Source organism: Mesoplodon bidens (genome assembly GCF_964165515.1).
Source record: "Mesoplodon bidens genome assembly, chromosome: 18".
NCBI lineage: Eukaryota > Metazoa > Chordata > Mammalia > Artiodactyla > Ziphiidae > Mesoplodon > Mesoplodon bidens.
Window position 1 is genome coordinate 5,497,936 of NC_138175.1, and position 21,460 is coordinate 5,519,395.

Here is a 21,460-nt window from a genome sequence, read left to right on the forward strand (position 1 = left end):
AGGGAGAGACTCGAGGCAGGGAACAGTCACGGAGCCTACAGCTACTGTTCGCTGGGCACCGACGGGTGGGCCACAGACGGGAGACAGCCCAGCAACTTGTGCCAACAGCCCTCTGGGACCACCCCCAGCAAGGATGCAGGCCTTGGCAGCAGGGACCAGAGGGTGAGGCCCCCGAGGGGCAGCCACAGCAGCAACCGTGGCAGCTAACGCTGAGCGGGCGCTGGGTGCCAGGCACTGGCTGGTACCCTCCACTGCCATTATTCCACTGACGCCTCCAACCCCACCAGCAAGCGGGTCTGGTCACTGGTCCCACTTTACAGATGAGTAAGCTGAGGTCCGCGAGATGAAGTCACTTGGCACGTTTGCGCAGCAAGGAAGAGCCCGAGCTAGGACCTGAACCCAGCTCTTGTAACCACCCCGCTAGGGGGCTTCCCTGGGGTCTGGTGTGTTCTTAGGGGTGAGGCCGGTCCTGCCCTGTGCCTCCACCCCAGGCAGAGCTCCCGGCCACCACCCTGCCCCGCAGCTTACTTACTGGAAGCAGTTCCTGGCTCCGGCGGTGCCCCTCAGGTACTGACGCAGGGAGTCCAGGAACTCGGCCAGCTGCTCAGGACACACGGCCATCTCCTGCCGGACCAGCTGCAGATGCTCCGGGGCCAAAGGACCAGTGAGCCACCCTGCAGGCTCCCTAGCAGCCCGCTTCCCCCGGGACCCCGCCCAGCCCAGGAGCCCGCCTCCCCAGGACAGGACAACTTCTTCAGAATAAAACCGACCCACTCCCCCAACCCCCCACACACTTTTCATTCTTACACGTGGAAACTGGCGAAAAATGAGCTAAGCTTAAGAAGCCAAATGCAGGAAGTAGTCCCACAAGTGCTGAAAAAACAGACAGGGACATTTAAAGAGGCTCGAGAGAGACTGGGAGCTGCCTGCAAGGCTTCGGGTCCAGGACACAACAAAATGAGTGACCAGCAAAACTGTTTCTGATTGAATCAGCATTTTGACATCGCTGTCCTGCTCATTACGTTGCTCCAGGCCCAACTGATCACAGCCCTGGAGGCTCTAAGAATGCTCATGGGAGGGGAGGGTGGAGCCTCTAAGAATGCTCATGGGAGGGTAGGGTGGCCAAGTGCTGGGGCTACATCTCCCCTTGTGGTGGTCCCAGGGTAGAGGTGTCAGGGGCACTGAGCCCCCTGCATCTTGAGGCCTGGCTCAGGCAGGGATGGGGCCACAGGCGAGGGGTCCTCACCATGTTGGTGCCTTCTTCATCCGAGAGATGCTGCTGGAGGTCAAACCAAAGGGTCTGCAACAACAAAGCATGAAGAGATGCCAGAGACAGAGCCACCTCTGCTAGGGAGGCTCCCGGGACCACCACAGTGACACCTGAGCACCCAGGGCCACAGAAGAGCTCCAGCCCCTCCACCCCATGGTTCCAGAGGCTCTGGAGTCCCCGAGCAGGTGGGAGCTCCCAGGGCCAGGCCTCTCTGGGAAGGGCTCAGCCCACCCTCCAGGCACAGTGCTGGCTCAAGAAAGGAGCTGGGAAGCCAGGCTGGAAGGCCAACCACAGGAAGTGGCACAGATCCCTTCTGGCCGTAGCATCTAGGGGGCACTGGAGCCACAGAGGCCAAGCACGCCAGTTGCAGAGAACACAAAGGAGGCTCCACTGTGCTGAACCCAGGACGCTGGGGTTTTGTCACAACTTCCGCCGACAGCCTTGCTGGCAACAGGTTCCCCGACAACTTATACACGTCGACCCCAGTCACAGCCCCTGGCACCTCATGAATATAACGGCCTGAATGAGGTGGTCTGTGCTCGCTGGCTTTCCACCGACCCTGGGGGCTAAATTTTACCCTCTATACCAAATCTTATGTAACTTGCCAGACTCCCCGAGGTCGTGGCTACCCTACTGTGAGCTCTAGGAAAGTAGGAAGCCCGTGCACTCCGCTCCTGACCACATGCTTGTGTCTGTAATGGTGCCCAGCACCATTACTGCACAGCAGAGAACCCAGAGGCCACAGAAGCTGGTCCAGGGTCAGAGTCTGAGTTTGAGGCCGGGCCTCTCTCCTGATCCACAGAACCAGGATCCTTCTTCCTTTAACTTGGGCACCCCAATAAAGGCCACCTCTGTGCCCATCCCTGTCCATCCTCCACGAGGACAGCCCGTGTCCCTGGCGCAATCCCGCACCCAGGTCTTTCTCCTCTACACGAGCATTTTGACTGAGTGAGGCGCATCAGCTGGCTGCTAAGGAAAACAGAGCGGCCGATGTGCAGGGCCATGACCCATGCAGTCACCACCTGGACATTCTTAATAATGTTGGAACAAAGGGCCCCATAAATTACACAGCCGGTCCCAGAGACGGTACTGACTTTCCGGGGACATAGGGTGTGCATGTAGGCGTTTGTAGGTGGCCAAGGTCTGCCTGGCAGGGCAAGTCTCTTCCCATGGTTTTAAAACCGTGTAGTTGGGCTCCTGGAGATCAGGGGCTGCAACTGGTTCCCTAGGTTTCTCCTGGCCAGCTGGGCGCCGCGGCAGTGAGGGTGAGGATGAGGTAAAGATGAGGGGAGGGTGGGGGAGGGGCGGCGGCACCCACGTCTTTGCCCCCCGCCCCGTCTTCCTGCCTCGACGTCCCAGCGTTCCAGGAGCCCAGGCACAGCTAGGAGCGCTCAGGTTGGCCCTTGGAGGGCGGGGCCCAGCTCGGGCCAATCAGAGGTCGGGAAGAGGGCCCCGCCCCATCTCCAGGACTCCCAGGTGCTCCTTGGTTTCCAGCCAGCCGGTTGTTAAGGCGACTGGGGCACTAAAAATAAGCTTCAAAGAGCCTCCCCCTGGGGGCGCCCGCAGAGTTGTTATGACAACCGGGCCTCAAGGTCCCCGCCGAGCCTTTCCCACCGCTCCCACCCAGAAGCCGGCTTTAGCGGGGTGGCAGGGGGTGGGGGGGAGATCCCACCTCGGCCTCAGACCTGCAGGGGGGATGGCCGCCTCCTCCCTCGGACTTCTCTCCAAGTCTCGGCCTCTCCTCCTCCTGGGGAGCCCCACCCACTGCCCTCTCGAATCCCTCAGAACTAACCCACGAACCCATCAAAGCACTATTTTTCTTTTGCCCTTTTGCAAAAGATATAAAAAAATTCAGAGAAGTAGGAAAAATGTAAACTTGCCACTGCAACCCTACAGCCTGGAGATGCCTGCTATCTTGGTTTATGCTGATATACAGGTATGGTCTATGTATAGGTTCTGGCATCAGAATGTCTAACAATAACTGCTAAATAACATTGCTAATATTAAATGCTAACTATGCAGCAGGCTCTGTGCTAAGCCATTAAGACATCATTTTATTTAATCCTCACAATGACCCTGTGAGAGGTGCCATTCTGATTATTTTCTCTGTGGTTAGAGGAGGACTCTGAGGCTCAGAGAGGGTAAGTCACCGGCCCAAGGTCACACAGCTGTTAAGTGGTATAGCCAGGATTCAAATACAGGCAGTCTGATACTGGAGCCTGTTGGTAAACCTTAAGGCAAATTATTTTCTTTCTACCAACGAATGGTCACCGTTAAGGGATGAATTGTGTTCCCCCAAAATTCGTACGTTGAAGTCCCAATCCCCAGTACCGCAAAACGTGACTATATTTGGAGACCGGACCTTTGAATAGGTGATTAAGTTAGAATAAGGTCACATGGGTGGGCTCTAATCCAATATGACTGGTGTCCTTATAAGAAGAGTCAGGACACAGACACACACAGACACAGACACACACATGGTCGTCTACACGCCAACGAGAGAGGCTTCGGAAGAAACCAGCCCTGCCTACGTCCTGACTTCAGACTTCTAGCCTTGATCTGTGAGAGAATAAATGCGGGGGTTTAAGCCCCAGCTCTGGCAGCCCTGCAAAGCTAACACAATCGTATCCTGAGGGCTTACCGAGCCGTGAAATGTTCTCCGAAAACGCGATTCCATAAAGGCTGTGCCACTTTCCGTCACTTGTGGACGTGTCACGTCACATTGAAAAGACTTCATGCTGCCGGTCATTCTGATCTCTCCTGGGACGTCACCATCCCTCAGCCACCCCTTGCTGGGTCTAGGCTACCACCTGCCCAGACCACGCCGCCGCCTTAACGCCTCCTTGAAGCTCCGTCCCCTTGCTGCCCGTGACCCTGCCGACTACTTTCTGCTTCTTGAGACGCCCCTCCTGGCTGCCCGCCCACCCTCCACAGCTGCTCCTCTCCTCGGGTCCTATACGACGGACATGGCCCCGGCGTCTACCCTTAGCCCGCACTCCACCCGGGGAACGTCCTTTCCAAGGCTTCCTGACTTCCGTCTCGAGCTCTGGCCTCTCACTCTGCACTCCCTGGGGGGCTGGGAGGGCGGACAGTGGATGCAGGGACAGAGGGACGGCTCAGCGGGCTCACCTTGCTCTCCAGCCGTCCTATCAGCCCCGCCAACCTGCTGACCTGGGCTTCCAGGCCCCCCTCCTTGGAGTCTGAGGTGACTGGGAAAGAGGAACAGAGATGCTGATGGGGGGGCGGGGCCAGGCCTAAGGTGGAGGGGAGCTCCCGGCCCTGCCCCGGGGCTGAGACCTGCCCCCAGCCCTCCCAGGCTCGGTCCCCATGGGAGGCCCAGGCCCCAGGTGGACCACTCTCAGGATTCCGCCCAGGACCCCCCAGCCAGTGCCCCCCACTCTGGGCCACTGCTCTCTCACCAAGCGGGAAGCCACTCCCTTGCTCCACGGCCGTGAGCTTGTGGTTGTGGGCGTAGAGGGGAGCGGAGCTCCCAGACCAGGTCTCCACCACGCTGTGGCTGGGTTTGCCGGGGTCCTGTCTGCACAGGAGTGGGGAAGCACACACTGTGAGGGGGGCTGCAAGGCCCTGGCCGCTTGTGGCAGCTTCGACAAACGTTAAGCACCAACTGGGGGCTGAAACGTGCACAGAGCTCACTCCGTGGAGCCCCATCCCTGTGACGTGAACATCGTGGCCTTTGTTTCACAGAGGGGGACACCAGGCCCACCGGCCAAGGCCATGCTGCGAGCGGGGCCGGGTTGGGATCTGAACTCAGATCCTTTCCAAGAACCCAGACCCTGTTCCCGGGAGGTTTAGTTCCAGGGCTGGGCGAGGCTGGGCCAGGCCTCCAGCCTCCCTGCAGCCCACAGCTGCCCCTCTCCCTGGCCCTGCCGGCCTTGCTGGGAGCCGATTCAGCGTTCACTGCCCTCTGGGTGGGGGCCTGGGTTGGCTAACAAGCCCCCTGTCCAAACAAGGAAGCCCTAAGACACAGTCGAGAGCGGGCATCTGACAGGACAAAGATCCGGGATCCTGACCTCAGCCCGGCCCCATCCCGTCATGACACCACCCGCCATGCACACTACTGATGTGCACACACACGCACAGCACCCTGCATCCCTGACGCACACACAGCCCACCAAACACTGTGCCTGGCACGTAGTAGCGACTCAACAAATGCCCAAACCCCCACGTGCAAAGATGCTGGAAAACTCACCAGACATAAAAATACACCCAGACACACATATCCCCCCCCCCACACTCCTGTGTGCAACTCACCAGACATAAAAATACACCCAGACACACATATCCCCCCCACACACACACTCCTGTGTGCATGGCCGACACGCCTGGTCCCCAGGGCTGCCTTGGTAATGTTCTGAAATTTGCCTCCTGTGAGCCTGAAAGCCCAGCAGCCTCTCCCTGTGCAGAGGGGCCAACCCCACCCCCCACAAGGGAGGAGAAAGGCTGGCAGAGTCCTTGAGGTGTCAATCGTGGAGCCTCAACAAACTCAGACCACGAGTGGGAACAGTGGGAGTCCCCCAAGGGCGGCAGGGTCTGAACCAGTGGCTCGTGCCTGGGTCACGACGTCCCCAGGCCTGGGAAAGGGGATGCTCAGGGGACCTGCAGCTGAGAGCCGAAACAGCTGAGATTTGGGCAGTTAGAGGTGGCAGTGCCGGTGAAGCAGATGTGTCTCTGCATCGCGACGTGCCACCCCTGCCAACAACATCCCAAAGTAAGCTTCCAAAAAGGGGGCGGGCAGGTGTAACAGCTGACACATGACGGAACTGGCAAAGCGCAGGAAATCGGCTCTGAAAATCATGCAGCGGTCCTATCTGTTCTGCAGCAGGATAGAAACCGCAGGTTTTAAAATCAAGATAGTGATAAAAAAAAAAAGAAGAAAATCTATGTGACAACTTCCAGAGCTGAGGCTGTTAACCTTGGGAACCTTCAGAATCACAAGACTGATTAGCTATGCAGAGTCTTGGGCTCAGCTCCCAGGGACCCTAATCCAGCGGGCACGGCTGGAGCCCAGGAATCTGCATTGTGCATATCCTAGGTGACCGGGCTGCAGGTGCTCAGAGCAAAGGCATTTTGCGAACGGCATCACTGAGCAGCCTTTGCAGTCATATCTGACTGGGACAAGCCCCCCACCAACCAAAAAAACACATACAAACCCCCAGGCCCAGCAACCAACATCCTGCTGTGCCGGGTCTCTGCCTGGGAAACCGCGGCAGAGGCTCAAGGCTCAGTATTGCTTGGGCATCTGGCAGCTGCCCCTGCCTGTTTCTATTTCTTTATTTCCCCTTTGCCCTGGGCACATCAGCTCTTCATGAAAGAACAGGCACAGAGGAGTTGGCCGGAACTTGGGACAGCAAATGGGAGGGCTCGTGGCCCCCAGGGGCTGGCCCTGCCAGGCCGGAAGGAGACTGCTACTCTCCGGACCCCCATCTCACCGCCCCAACAGTGTCCCCCTGCAAAGAGGGGGGACCCCAGGTACTTTTCCACGGCTTCAAGGACCCACAAACAAGGCCTTAAATAACACTAACTAACACTGGGAGAAAACCACTCCATTTCACGGCTCTTTTGATCTTTCTGAGGTCATGCTTTGATGCTCCTGTTTTCAAGGCCCATCTATGATCTCACAGCCTCTCTTTTTGAACAAAGAGGGAGCAGGCCTCAGGGTCCAAGCTGACTGCGGGCACCAACAGCGCTTATTTTTACAATTTCTTCACTCACAGCATGTGATAACTTGTTTTCGAATGATGGTAATAGCCACAGAATTTCTTAAATTTACTCCCAGGTTTTAAAAAATAAGTCAAACAATAGAATAGTTTTAGCTAAACAATAATGTGAGCAATATGGAAATGTGGCCAAATTGGTCAGAGTCTAGGAACTAGTCATAACTCTGTGAGGAGGCAGGTATATAATCGTCCCCACTTAAAGAGCTGGTGGGGGGGGTTCCCTGGTGGCGCAGTAGTTGAGAGTCCGCCTGCTGATGCAGGGGACACGGGTTTGTGCCCTGGTCCAGGAAGATCCCACATGCCGTGGAGCAGCTGGGCCCGTGAGCCATGGCCGCTGAGTCTGCGCGTCCAGAGCCTGTGCTCCGCAACGGGAGAGGCCACAACACTGAGAGGCCCGCGTACCGCAAAAAAAAAAAAAAAAAAAAGAGCTGGGGAAGTGGAGACAGAGAGAGGAAGAGCAGCTTGCCCAAGGTCACCCAGCCCCCAAGCACACGAACGTCCCCACCAAGCAGCAGGTCAGCACACACACGGCCCACGCCCACAGGCCCCCACAAGGTCCCATCAACGCACCGGATCTGGATGGTCTGCTCTTCAATGGCCTCCACCGCACTCTCCACCGAGCTCAGCAGGGACTGGATCTGATTGGCCGTCTCCTTCAGGAGGAAGCGTGTCACAAACTGGTCCACATTGCTCCCACCCTCATACACCTGTGGTGGGAAGGGGCACAGAGGGGAAAAGAGTTGGGGAGGGATCGTGGGTGAAGATCTGGTACAGTGGTGGGGGGACACCTAGGGTCAGTGTCTCTGCACTGGGATGGGGGTTATCACAGGGCTCCAGCATGAAGGGAGGGGTATGGACTCAAGAGACCAAGGTTTGAGCCCCGGCTTCACCAATTACTAGTACTGTGACCTCCACACCACAACAGAAATCACTGTAGTATCTATCTCATAACATTGTAGTAAGGATTGAATGAAAAAATTATATAAAATGCTCAGCACTGTGCCTGTCACATAGCAAATACTCAGTATACAGTAGCTGCTATGATGATGATGATGATGGTGATGATGGTGATGATGGTGATGGTGATGATGATGATGATGGTGATGATGATGAGAAAGATGGTGGTGGGTCACTTCTGTTCAACATAGTATTGGAAGTCGTAGCCCCAGCAATCAGACAAGAAAAAGAAATAAAAGGTATCCAAATTGGAAGGGAAGAGGTAAAGCTGTCACTATATGCAGATGACATGATACGATAAATAGAAAATGCTAAGGACTCCACAGAAAAACTACTAGATCTAATAAATGAATTCAGTAAAGTAGCAGGATACAAGATTAACATTCGGAAATCAGTTGCATTTCTTTACACTAACAAACATCAGAAAGGGAATGCAAAAAAACAATACCTTTTAAAATCGCACCAAAAAAAACCCAACAACAACAACCTAGGAATAAACCTGACCAAGGAGCTGGAAGACTTATATGCTGAGAACTATAAAACATTAATACAGGAAATTAAAGAGGATTCAAGGAAATGGAAAGATATCCCATGTTCTTAGATTGGAAGAATATTGTTAAAAATCACAAAACTACCCAAAGCAATCTACAGATTTAATGTGATCCCTATCAAATTACCCATGACATTTTCCACAGAACTAGGATAATCCAAAAAGTTATATGGAACCATAAAAGACCCAGAATTGCCAAAGCAATCCTGAGGGGGGGGGAAAGAAAGAAAGCAGGAGGCATAACTCTCCCAGACTTCATACAATACCACAAAGCTACAGTAATCAAAACCATGTGGTACTGGTACAAAAACAGACACACAGATCAATGAAACAGAATAGACAGACCAGAAATAAACCCACACACCTATGGTCAATTAATCTTTGACAAAGGAGGCAGGAATATAAAATGGGAAAAAGACAGTCTCTTCAGCAAGTGGTGCTAGGAAAACTGGACAGCCACAGGTAAATCAATGAAATTAGAACACACGCTCACACCATGCACAAAAATAAGCTCAAAATGGCTTAAAGACTTAAACATAAGACATGACACCATAAAACTCCTAGAAGAGAACATAGGCAAAACATTCTCTGACATAAACTGTATCAATGTTTTCTTAGGTCAGTCTCCCAAAGCAACAGAAATAAAAACAAGAATAAACAAATGGGACCTAATCAAACTTACAAGCTTTTGCACAACAAAGGAAACCATAAAAAAAAAACACGAAAAGACAACCTACAGAATGGGAGAAAATATTTGCAAATGATGAGACCGACAAGGGCATAATTTCCAAAATATACAAACAGCACACACAACTCAATAACAAAAAAACAAACAACCCAATCCAAAAATGGGCAGAGGATCTAAGTAGACATTTCTCCAAAAAAGACATATAATAGCCAAAAGGCACATGAAAAAATGCTCAACACTGCTAACTATTAGAGAAATGTAAATCAAAACGACAATGAGGTACCACCTCACACCCATCAGAATGGCCATCATTAAAAAGTCTACAAATGACAAATGCTGGAGAGGGTGTGCATAAAAGGGAACCCTCCTACACTGTCGGTGGGAATGTAAGTTGGTACAGCCACTATGGAAAACAGTATAGAGGTTCCTCAAAAAACTAAAAACAGAGTTGCCATATGATCCAGCAATCCTACTCCTGGGCATATGTCCAGACAAAACTATAATTCAAAAAGATACATGCACCCCTACGTTCATAGCAGCACTATTCACAATAGCCAAGACATGGAAACCACCTAAATGTCCATAGACAGATGAATGGGTAAAGAAGATGTGGTATATATATATACAATGGAATACTACTCAGCCATAAAAAAAACACAAAATAATGCCATTTGCAGCAACATGGATGCAACTAGAGATTACCATACTAAATGAAGTAAGTCAGAAAGAGAAAGACAAATACCATATGATATCACTTATATGTGGCATCTAAAATATGGCACAAATGAATGTACCTACAAAACAGAAACAGACTCATGGATATAGAGAACAGACTGGTGGTTGCCAAGGGGGAGGGGGAGGGGGAGTGGGGGAGGAATGGATTGGGAGTTTGGGATTAGCAGATGCAAACTAGTATATATAGAATGGATAAACAACAAGGTCCTACTGTATAGAACAGGGAACTATATCCAACCTCCTGGGATAAACCATAATGGAAAAAAAAAAAAAGCACATATACATGTGTATAACTGAGTCACTTTGCTGTACAGCAGAAATTAACACAACATTGTAAATCAACTATACTTCAATAAAAAAAATAAAAAATAATTATAAATAAAAATGTAAAAGATGGTGGTAGTGATGATGATTATGAAGATGATGAGGATGAGGAGGATGGTGGTGGTGATGGTTAGATGATGATGGTGATGGTGGTGGTAATGATGGTGGTGATGATGGTGAAGATGGTGGTAATGGTGGTGGTGATGGTTATGAAGAGGATGCTGATGCTGATGGTGATAGTGGTGATGATGGTAAAGATGGTGGTGGTAATGATGGTGGGGATGATGGTGATGAAGATGGTGGTGGTGATGGTTATGAAGATGGTGATGGTGTTCTTGACGTGATGTTGTTGTGGACAGGGATAAAGTATTAGGGAAGAAGAATTCACAGCCTCCTTCCTTCCTTCCTCCTCCGAGGCGGATTCTTTGGGCCAAGCATGATGTCACACGCCTGCAGTCCAGCTTCCTGGGAGGCTGAGGCAGGAGGATCACTTGAGCCCAAGAGTTCCAGGCTGCAGTGCACGAGGCCCTAAGTTCGGCATCAATGTGGTGACCTCCCGAGAGCAGGGGACCACCAGGTTGCCTGTGGAGGCATGAACCAGCCCAGGTCAGAAAAGCAGCAGGTCAAAACTGTGCTAAGTAAGCTCACACACCTGCGGTCAATTAATCTTCGACAAAGGAGGCAAGAATATACAATGGGGAAAAAGTCTCTTCAGCAAGTGGTACTGGGAAAGCTGGACAGCCGCAGGCAAATCAGTGACGTTAGAACACACCCTAACACCATAAACAAGAATAAACTTAAAACGGCTTAAAGACCTAAACGTAAGACATGACACCATAAAACTCCTGGAAGAGAACATAGGCAAGACATTCTCTGACATAAAACATACCACTGTTTTCTTAGGTCAGTCTCTCAAGGCAATAGAAGTAAAAGCAAAAGTAAACAAATGGGACCTGATCAAACTTATAAGCTTTTGCACGGCAAAGGAAACCATAAAAAGAAGAAAAGAAAAGAAAAGAAAAGAAAAGACACTACAGACTGGGAGAAAACATTTGCAAATGATGTGACCAACAAGGGCTTAATTTCCAAAATATACAAACAGCCCATACAACTCAGTAACAAAAAACCAAACAACCCAATCGAAAAATGGGCAGAAGACCCAAATAGACATTTCTCCAGAGAAGACACAGAGATGACCAACAGGCACATGAAAAGATGCTCAACATCGAAAACTATCAGGGAAATGCAAATCAGAACTACAATGAGGTACCACCTCACCCCGGTCAGAATGGCCATCATTAAACAGTCTATAAACAACAAATGCTGGAGAGGGTGTGGAGAAAAGGGAACCCTCCTCCTCTGTTGGTGGGAACGTAAGTTGGTTCAGCCACTATGGAAAACAGTATGGAGGTTCCTCAGAAAACTAAAAACAGAACTACCATATGATCCAGCAATCCTTCTCCTGGGCATATATCTGGACAAAACTATAATTCAAAAAGACACATGCACCCTTATGTTCATAGAAGCCCTGTTTACAATAGCTAAGACCTGGAAACAATCTAAATGTCCATCGACAGATGAATGGATAAAGAAGATGTGGTATATGTATATATACGATGGAATATTACTCCACCAAAAAAGAATGAAATAATGCCATTTGCAGAGATTATCTAGAGAGTATCATACTAAGTGAAGTAAGTCAGAAAGACAAATACCACCATATATCACTTATATGTGGAATCTATAATATGACATACATGATCTTATTTATGAAACAGAAACAAACAGACATAGAGAACAGACTTGTGATTGCCAAGGGGGAGGGGGTTGGGGCAGGGATGCAGTGGGAGTTTGGGGTTAGCAGATGCAAACTATTATACATAGAATGGATAAACAACAAGGTCCCACTATACAGCACAGGGAACTATATCCAATCTCCTGGGATAAACCATAATGGAAAAGAATATGAAAAAGAATATATATATATAACTGACTATATATACATATACCTGAATCACTTTGCTGTACACCAGAAACAACTAACACAACACTGTAAATCAACTATACTTCAATAAAAAAACAAAACAAAAAACCCCCCCAAAACCCACCTGTGCTGATCAGTAGTGGCATCGCGCCTGGGAATAACCACAGCAGCCCAGCCTGGGCAACACAGCGAGATCCCATCTCTCTCGTTAAGGGAATTCTGCATCTCCTAAGTGTTCTGTATGTCCCCTAAATATACAATAAACCTTTGCCTTTAAAAATAAAAAGGTGGGGGCTTCCCTGGTGGCGCAGTGGTTGGGAGTCCGCCTGCCTATGCAGGGGATGCAGGTTCGTGCCCCGGTCCAGGAAGATCGCACATGCCGTGGAGCGGCTGGGCCCGTGGGCCATGGCCACTGAGCCTCTGCGTCCGGAGCCTGTGCTCTGCAACGGGAGAGGCCACAGCAGTGAGAGGCCCGCGTACCGCAAAAAAAATTAGATAAATAAACAATAAAAAGGTGGATTCTTTCATGCTGCCTCTCTGAGGAGTGACAGGAGAGAATCCAAAGCAGCCAGAGTAAACTGTCTCCCCAAAGAAAGTGCCTGAAATACTCTCAGTTGCATGGGTGGATCGCAGAATCACTATGATGCCAGGCACAAAAAAGTACTTACAGTATGATTATATTTATATACAGTCTTAGAAATGCAAACTAATCTGTAGTGACAAAAACCACAAATAAGTGGTTGTCTGATCCCAGGGCAAAGGGAATAATGGACTGAAAATGAGGCATGAGGAAATATTGGGAAGTGATGGAAAAGTTCCATATCTTGCTTGTGGTGTGGTTTTCAGGTGTATATATCTGTCAAAATGTATCAAATTATATACTTGAAATGGGTACAGTTTATCATACATATATTACACCTCAAGAATATTGATTTTTTAAAAGATACACTTTTCACCAAAAGTAGTCAACTCTTTACAAGGTATCAACAAAAAGACAAACAACAAAGTCAATCATCTCCCTGTGCTGTGCGGCTGCTTCCCACTAGCCGTCTATTTTACATTTGGTGGTATATGTATGGTCCATGCCACTCTCTCACTTCGTCCCCACCATTGTAAAGCAATTATATCCCAATAAAGATGTTAAAAAAAAAGAGACAAAATGTCAAAAATTTAAGTTGAGTAAGGAAAAACTCATTTTCTTCTGATAAATAGTAGTTATTAGAAACCTGATTAGAATTAAAATGTTGACTTTAGAAATGTTAACTGGATTACTCCATTTACAGGAATAAACTCTTTTCAGAAAATATTTCTCCAACTTATTCATTAGTGCCTAAAATTAAAATTTGCAATAAACTCTTAAAATGGTTCAGCCAAAAAAAAAAAAAAAAAAAGAAAGTGCCTGAGACTCAGTCCCCAGAGGGAGGGGACGAGAGGGAAGTCTGGGGGGAAAGGGGGGTTGCTTAGAGGCCACAAGAAGAGGAACTCTGGGGCATAAGATGAAGAGAGTCTTCCACGGAGTTTGCTCTGTGATGTGAGACCATTTCCCCTTTTGTCAAAGAGTCTGCAGCGGAGACACTGCTCAAGGTTCCTGGATCCCGTTGAGTTTCTTTTGGCTTCAGAAGACTTGAGTGGGAGGGAGAAGGCTCTGGCTTAGCCAGGTCACTCCAGGATGACAATGATCAAAATGACACTGTGCTGGGAAGCTGGTCCCTCAAGCCCTGTGCTGCTCTCTGGCCTCCTCTACCAAGACCCTACCTCCTGAGCCACCTGCCCCGGCACCGTGGAATTCTGCCCAGTCCCCGGCCAGGCAAGGGCTCTCAAGAAAAGAAAATCTAAACCATCCATCACTCTGACTGGGAATTAATTAGCAACAATTGCACAAGGGAACCACGGCTAGAGACAGAGAGACTGAGAAATGAAGCCCAGGGCGGGGAGCAGGGGAACACGGCTGTGGGTGGAGAGGGGCCGAGAGGAGAGGTGCATGCAGACGGGGAGGTGTGGAGATGGACCTCCTGCGCCACCCGTCAGACCAGGCACGCCGACGGGGAAGGAGCCGACGGCAGAAAGCATGCCAGGTTCCGGCAGCCTAATGCACTGCAGTGATCAATTATCCTTCCTAGCAGACAGCTGAACTCACATGCAATCCAGTGATGGATGGGCTCTGGACAAACGAATGACCCCAAAGAACAGGAAGACATAACGAGATAAAAACAAAACAAAACAAAAACTGAACAGAGAAAGGCTGCTAGAAGCCATCAAGCAGAAAAACGAGCTCAAGTGAGTATGTTAAAAGCACCCAGATAAGTGACTCAGGGTGCAGTCAGGGATCAATAAGTGTAACTGGTCAGTTGAATTAAAAAAAGACAAAATTTTCAGAAGAGTAAAAAGGCAGCTTGTACAGTTCTGGCCTCCACTACCACCGATGCCTCAGCTGAGAGGCCAGCTCCACAGATTTCAGAGGGAAGGAGTCAGAGCTGGGAATTCCGCAATATGTGGACAAGTTATTCACATGCAGGGTAACAGGGAGACCTTCAGAAATCTGCAGATCTCTGAAAGTTTATCAAATGAGCACCTTTCCGGCAAAGAATGCCTAGGAATGTCTCCCAAATCTTCTAGGGCTGAATCACAGAAAAATATTCTTGAATAGCGAAGTTGTGGAAAAAAAGTGAGGGTGATCACCCGAATGAAAATGAAGGTTACAGAGGTTAGGAAGTAAAAACATTGATCACTAATAGTTACATTTTAATCACATTGGACTAAGGGAATAAAGAGTGTCAAAGTATGGAAAAAGAGCCAATCATCTCAAAAATTGTTTTAATTTGACAAGAGGGCATAGAAAGTGTTATTTGCCAGGTATAAAAACAGGATTAAGAGTGTTAACAATGTATGTTTTAGAAGTCCCTAGTAAAATGAAAACTAGACTGTTTACCTTTGAAATCATAATCAATGCTATAAACAAAGCAGACTACCAAAAGGTAAAATGTCAAAAAAGAAGAAGGATCGTTAAAAAATGGGAAGCATATAAGATCATGGCAGCAGTCGGGCCAGACAGATCATAACAATAAAGAAAATCAGCTTAAATTGCCCCACGTAAAGACACAGTCCCAGATTTGACTAAACGAGGTCCATCTGGAAGCATATATAAAGCAAAAGAGCGCCAAAGGGTTTGCAAAGAAAAGCCTGTGCAAAGATTCTGCTACCAAATTTGATCGGATGACTAGGACAAGCTGCAATATCACGATCAAGGTAGAATTTAATGGGAAAGTATTACATAAGATTAAAAGGGTAAGAATAAATGACAGAAGGTGTAATGCATTACAAGGACATGACATTATTAAATCTTCGTGCATTATTAAATCTTTGTGCAATGGGACAGGATATTGCTACAAGTACGGCTATGTGGGGTTAGATGAATATAACCACTTTATAAGGCAATTCTACTTTATATCAAGAGCCTTAGACTGCCCAGTAATTCTCTACTTTTGATAATCTATTAAGAAATAATGCAAAATGTGGACAATCACTGATGTCCCAAGGTTAGTGTTAATTGATAATAGCAAAAACCTGGAAATAATCTAACATTCCCAAGAACAGAGGAATAGTATGTAAATTTAAGTAAGAATATTTAAAATGATACTTTTAAACAGTTTTATTAACATGGGAAAGGTGTTTGTTAAAATGTTAGGTGAAAAAAGGCAGAAAATTTTTGTATACAGAATGATTTTAAGTGTATTACAGAAATACCCATAGAAAAAAAGGCTCAATGGTAATAAAGTGGTAACAGTGGTTAGAGATAGTGGGAATTAGAAGTGATTTGAAATTTTTCTTTATATTTTTCTCTACTTCCTAAATTTTGAATATTGAATATGTACCATTTAGGTAACAAAAGTATTACAACAAGGTCTATAGGCGTCAAATGGCACGGCTAAATAAACAGGAAGGAAATATTAGAATTTTAAAGATTAAATGTCAAAACACAATTTAGTGTGAGAAATTAGTTCACCAGTGTCCCATAGGACAGATAAATTAGAAATAATAAATGTCTATTGTAAAGGGCATTACTGGGAAAATGTGAAAGTCTTTTAAATGGGCAAGAAAGATTACTGGTTCCTTGTCTAATACACCCTTCTAGGTTATCTAGGTCTTTCCTTGTTTGGGAGCTACTTTTAACACTCTAGCATGTAGGACTTCCCTGGTGGTGCAGTGGTTAAGAATCCGCCTGCCAATGCAGGGGACACGGGTTCAAGCCCTGGTCCAGGAAGATCCCACATGCTGTGGAGCAACTAAGCCTGTGCGCCACAGCTACTGAGCCTGTGCTTTAGAGCCCGTGAGACACAACGACTGAGCCCACGCACTGCAACTACTGAAGCCCATGCACCTAGAGCCCGTGCTCTGCAACAAGAGAAGCCACTGCAACGAGGAGTAGCCCCTGCTCGCTGCAACTAGAGAAAGGCTGCGTGCAGCAATGAAGACCCCATGCAGCCAAAAAATAAATAAAATTTAAAAACAAAAAAAAAACTCTAGCATGTAAAAACGTGACAAAAATGCAAATAATTCTCATCCACAGAAATGCATATGAATTTTGTCTGGCAGAATTCAACTGACTACTGTCCTGTGGACAGTGACCAATTTTGCATTTATTCACAGATTCATCTCAGAATTCCTGGTTGCCTATATACATGGCAAATGTTCTTTGAATTTTCCTTGGAGACAGTGTAACATCTTACTGGTTCTCAAATTAAGGAGTTAAATAAAATCTTTCACATGTGTATACTTTATATGAGACAACTTTACCTTTTTACAAAGTTGTCTTTTAACAACATATATTTCACAACAAAGAAGGGATAGCTATTTCCAGATTTTATACTCTGAAAGTATGATCCACATCTTCTTCCCAAGTATCCATGGGAGAATTATAAAAACAAAATAATATGGGACTTCCCTGGTGGCGCAGTGGATAAGATTCCACGCTCCCAATGCAGGGGGCTGGGTTTGAGCCCTGGTCAGGGAAGTAGATCCCACATGCATGCAGCAAGAGTTCACATGCCACAACTAAGGAGCCTGCCTGCTGCAACTAAGACCCTGCACAACCAAATTAAAACAAAATTTTTTTTTAAATCAAAATAATATGCAATGAAGAAATCTCAAAAAAATTTAAAAAGATAGAACACAAACTACTGGTTACTTGGTTTTATCCTAATACCATGAAACGAGAAATGAGTGAGGACATAACAAACTATCAGAGAATATTGAGAGGAAATATTAATCCTATATACTAAAATCTATCATTGCAGTGAAAGTATCATTCAAAGGTAGATTTCTAAAATTTCAAACTTTATTATCCAAAAAAATTTAAGCATTCCTTTTCACCTATGAAAAAGTATAGCAACAACAATAAACCTAAGGAAATAGGTGGTAGGAAATAATAATGATAAAAACTATAAATACAGTAGATTCAGTAGTAGATACAGAATCAATATTGCCAAAATGAGCATACTACCCAAGGCAATCTACAGATTCAATCCAATCCCTATCAAATTACCAATGGTATTTTTCACAGAACTAGGACAAAAAATTTCAAAATTTGTATGGAAACACAAAAGACCCCGAATAGCCAAAGCAGTCCTGAGAAAGAAAAACAGAGCTGGAGGAATCAGGCTCCTTGACTTCAGAATATACTACACAAAGCTACAGTCATCAAAACAGTATGGTACTGGCACAAAAACAGAAATATAGGGCTTTCCTGGTGGCGCAGTGGTTGGGAGTCCGCCTGCTGATGCAGGGGACGTGGGTTCGTGCCCCGGTCCGGGAGGATCCCGCATGTTGCGGAACGGCTGGGCCCGTGGGCCATGGCTGCTGGGCCTGCGCAGCAGGAGAGGCCACAGCAGTGAGAGGCCCGCGTACCACAAAAACAAACAAACAAAAACAGAAATATAGATCAATGGAACATGATAGAAAGCTCAGAAATAAACCCACTCATCTATGGTCACCTAGTCTATGACAAAGGAGGTAAGAATATACAAATGGAGAAAAGAGAGTCTCTTCAATAAGTGGTGCCAGGAAAACTGGACAGCAGTTTAAAAGAATGAAATTAGGACACTCTCTAACACCATACACAAAAATAAACTCAAAATGGATCAAAGACCAACATGTAAGGCCAGACACTATAAAACTCTTAGAGGAAAACATAGGCAGAACACTCTTTGACATAAATCACAGCAATATCTTTTTTGATCCACCTCCTAGAGTAATGAAAGTAAAACCAAAAATAAACAAATGGGACCTAATTAAACTTAAAAGCTTCTGCACAGCAAAGGAAACTATAAACAAAATGAAAAGACAACCCACAGAATGGGAGAAAATATTTGCAAACGATGTGACTGACAAGAAATTAAATGCTGAAATATATTAACAATTCATATAGCTCAGTATCAAAAACAAACAATCCAATCAAAACATGGAAAGGGGCTTCCCTGGTGGCGCAGTGGTTGAGAGTCCGCCTGCCGATGCAGGGGACACGGGTTCGTGCCCCGGTCTGGGAAGATCCCACATGCCGCAGAGCGGCTGGGCCCGTGAGCCATGGCTGCTGAGCCTGCGCATCCGGAGCCTGTGCTCTGCAAGGGGAGAGGCCACAACAGTGAGAGGCCCGCCTACCGCAAAAAAAAAAAAACAAACAAACAAACAAAAAAAAACATGGAAAGAAGACCTAAACAGACATTTCTTCAAAGAAGACATCCAGATAGCCAAAAAGCACATGAAAAGATGCTCAACATCACTAATTATTAGAGAAATGCAAATCAAAAATACAATGAGGTACCACCTCATACCAGTCAAAATGGCCGTCATCAAAAAATCTGCAAACAATAAATGCTGGAGAGGGTGTGGAGAAAAGGGAACCCTCCTACACTGTTGGTGGGAATGTAAATTGATACAGCCACGATGGAGAACAGTATGGAGGTTCCTCAAAAAACTAAAAATCGAACTACCATATGACCCAGCAACCCCACTCCTGGGCATATACCTGGAGAAAACCATAATTCGAAAAGAAACATGCATCCCAATGTTCACTGCAGCACTATTTACAATAGCCAGGACATGGAAGCAACCTAAGTGTCCATCAACAGAGGAACTGATAAAGAAGATGTGGTACATATATACAATGGAATATTTCTCATCCATAAAAAAAGAACAAAATAATGCCATTTGCAGATTGTCATCCTGAGTGAATTAAGTCAGAGAAAGACAAACATCATATGATATCGCTTATATGTGGAATCTAAAAAAAGGGTACAACTGAACTTTTTTACAAAACAGAAACAGAGTCACAGATGTAGAAAACAAACTTGTGGTTACCAGGGGGTAAGGGGGGAGAGGGATACATTGGGAGATTGGGATTGACATGTACACACTTCTACATATAAAAGAGATAACTAATAAGGACCTACTGTATAGCACAGGGAACTCTACTCAATACTCTCTAATGGCCTATATGGGAAAAGAACCTTAAAAAGAGGGCATATATGTATACGTATAACTGATTCACTTTGCTGTACACCTGAAACTAACACAACATTGTAAATCAACTACACTCCAATAAAAATTAAAAAAAAAAGATACATGCACCCCCAGTGTTCACTGCAGCACTATTTACAATAGCCAAGACATGGAAGCAACCTCAATGTCTACTGACAGAGGAATGCATAAAAAAGATATGGTACATATATACAATGGAATATTACTCAGCCATAAAAAAGAATGAAATAATGCCCTTTGCAGCAACATGGATGGACCTAGAGATTATCATACTGAGAGAAGTAAGCCAGACAGAGAAGGACAAATATCATGATATCGCTTACGTGTAGAATCTAACAGAAAAAAAAAAAGACACAAATGAACTTATTTCCAAAACAGAGGCTCACAGACACAGAAAACAAACTTATGGTTACCAAAGGGGAAAGGGTGGTGGGTAAAGGGATAAATTAGGAAGCTGGGATTAACATATACACACTACTATATATAAAACAGATAACCAACAAGGACCTACTGTATAGCACAGGGAATGCTACTCAGTATTATCTAATAACCTACAAGAGAAAAGAAACTGAAAAAGAATATATATATATATATATATAACTGAACTGTACTGTACACCTGAATCTTACATGATATTGCAAATCAACTATACTTCAGTACAAAAGATTTTTTTTTAAAGGAAAGAAAAGGATTTTAAAAATAAATACAGGAGAAAACATACTGTATAAATTAAATTTAAATAAACATGTCAGGGGCTCATTTCTAGAAACAACTAATTAAAACAGGCAAAACTCTGTTAAATAGAAGTTTAAATGTAGCAAAATAGTACAAAATTTAAATCAAGACCTGAGCTGTAACAGCAGATATTTTATTAAACGTAATCTGCATTATGTGCCTGTTTTGTTTCAATGTTTTAGAATTAAAAAAAAATCATAAGAACATACTATGCATAATCGATCATAAAACTGAACATGTCCATGGCAGTTTTGTTTAAAAATATACTAAAATGGACACCAAAAATTTACCTAAAATTAGGATTGACTTTAAAATCACTATTATAATAATCCCCTCCCCCTGTTTAGTACTTCCACACAAGTCTATGGATTAATTCTTTATATTTTTGAATAGAAACATGATTCTAAGATAGAGAAGCTGATTCACACACAGAAAGATATTCAAAGCCACCTACAATTCACTCCCTATCACCCAATCTCAATTCCTGATAGAGACAGAGATAAAACACTCAGCTACTGACAAGATTCAGCAACTGTGGTAAAAGAATAATGTGCCAATTAGGGTTTATCACAGGAAGCTAAGGACTGTTCAATAGGAGAGAATCTAATAATAGAATCCACCCTATCAATAGTTTAAGAAAAATCATATGATCCCTGAAAAAAAATACCAAAAAGGCATTTGAAAAAAAATTCACTACCACCCGCTAAGGCAACATTTAACGAAGGGAACACAAAAATATTTTTTAACAGACTGAAGAGGTTTCTAAAATAAGAGCTGCTATTAATATTATAATTAGTGAAGAACTACTAGAGAGATGCATTTGAACATCAGGAGCAAAACAAGGATGTCTGACGTAGTGCCATTACAGTGTTTGAGAATTCAGGGTAAACGCAACAGGACACAACAGAGAAACAGGAGGAACACATATCAGAAATGAAGATAGTAA

The 21,460-nt window shown here is 45.9% G+C and overlaps 1 protein-coding gene across 1 annotated transcript in view; it reads right to left on the reverse strand.

Annotated features, from left to right (window-relative positions):
- Nucleotides 1–21,460, reverse strand: part of NECAB2 (N-terminal EF-hand calcium binding protein 2) — a gene marked incomplete at its 5' end in the record, with an annotated part of 40,683 nt that overhangs the window by 3,540 nt on the left and 15,683 nt on the right. Inside the window, 5 exons of the mRNA XM_081216997.1 lie at nt 533–645; nt 1,247–1,300; nt 4,400–4,479; nt 4,690–4,808; nt 7,579–7,715. Of these exons, the coding sequence (XP_081073123.1) occupies nt 533–645; nt 1,247–1,300; nt 4,400–4,479; nt 4,690–4,808; nt 7,579–7,715 (503 nt within the window). The remainder of the gene's footprint in view (nt 1–532; nt 646–1,246; nt 1,301–4,399; nt 4,480–4,689; nt 4,809–7,578; nt 7,716–21,460) is intronic.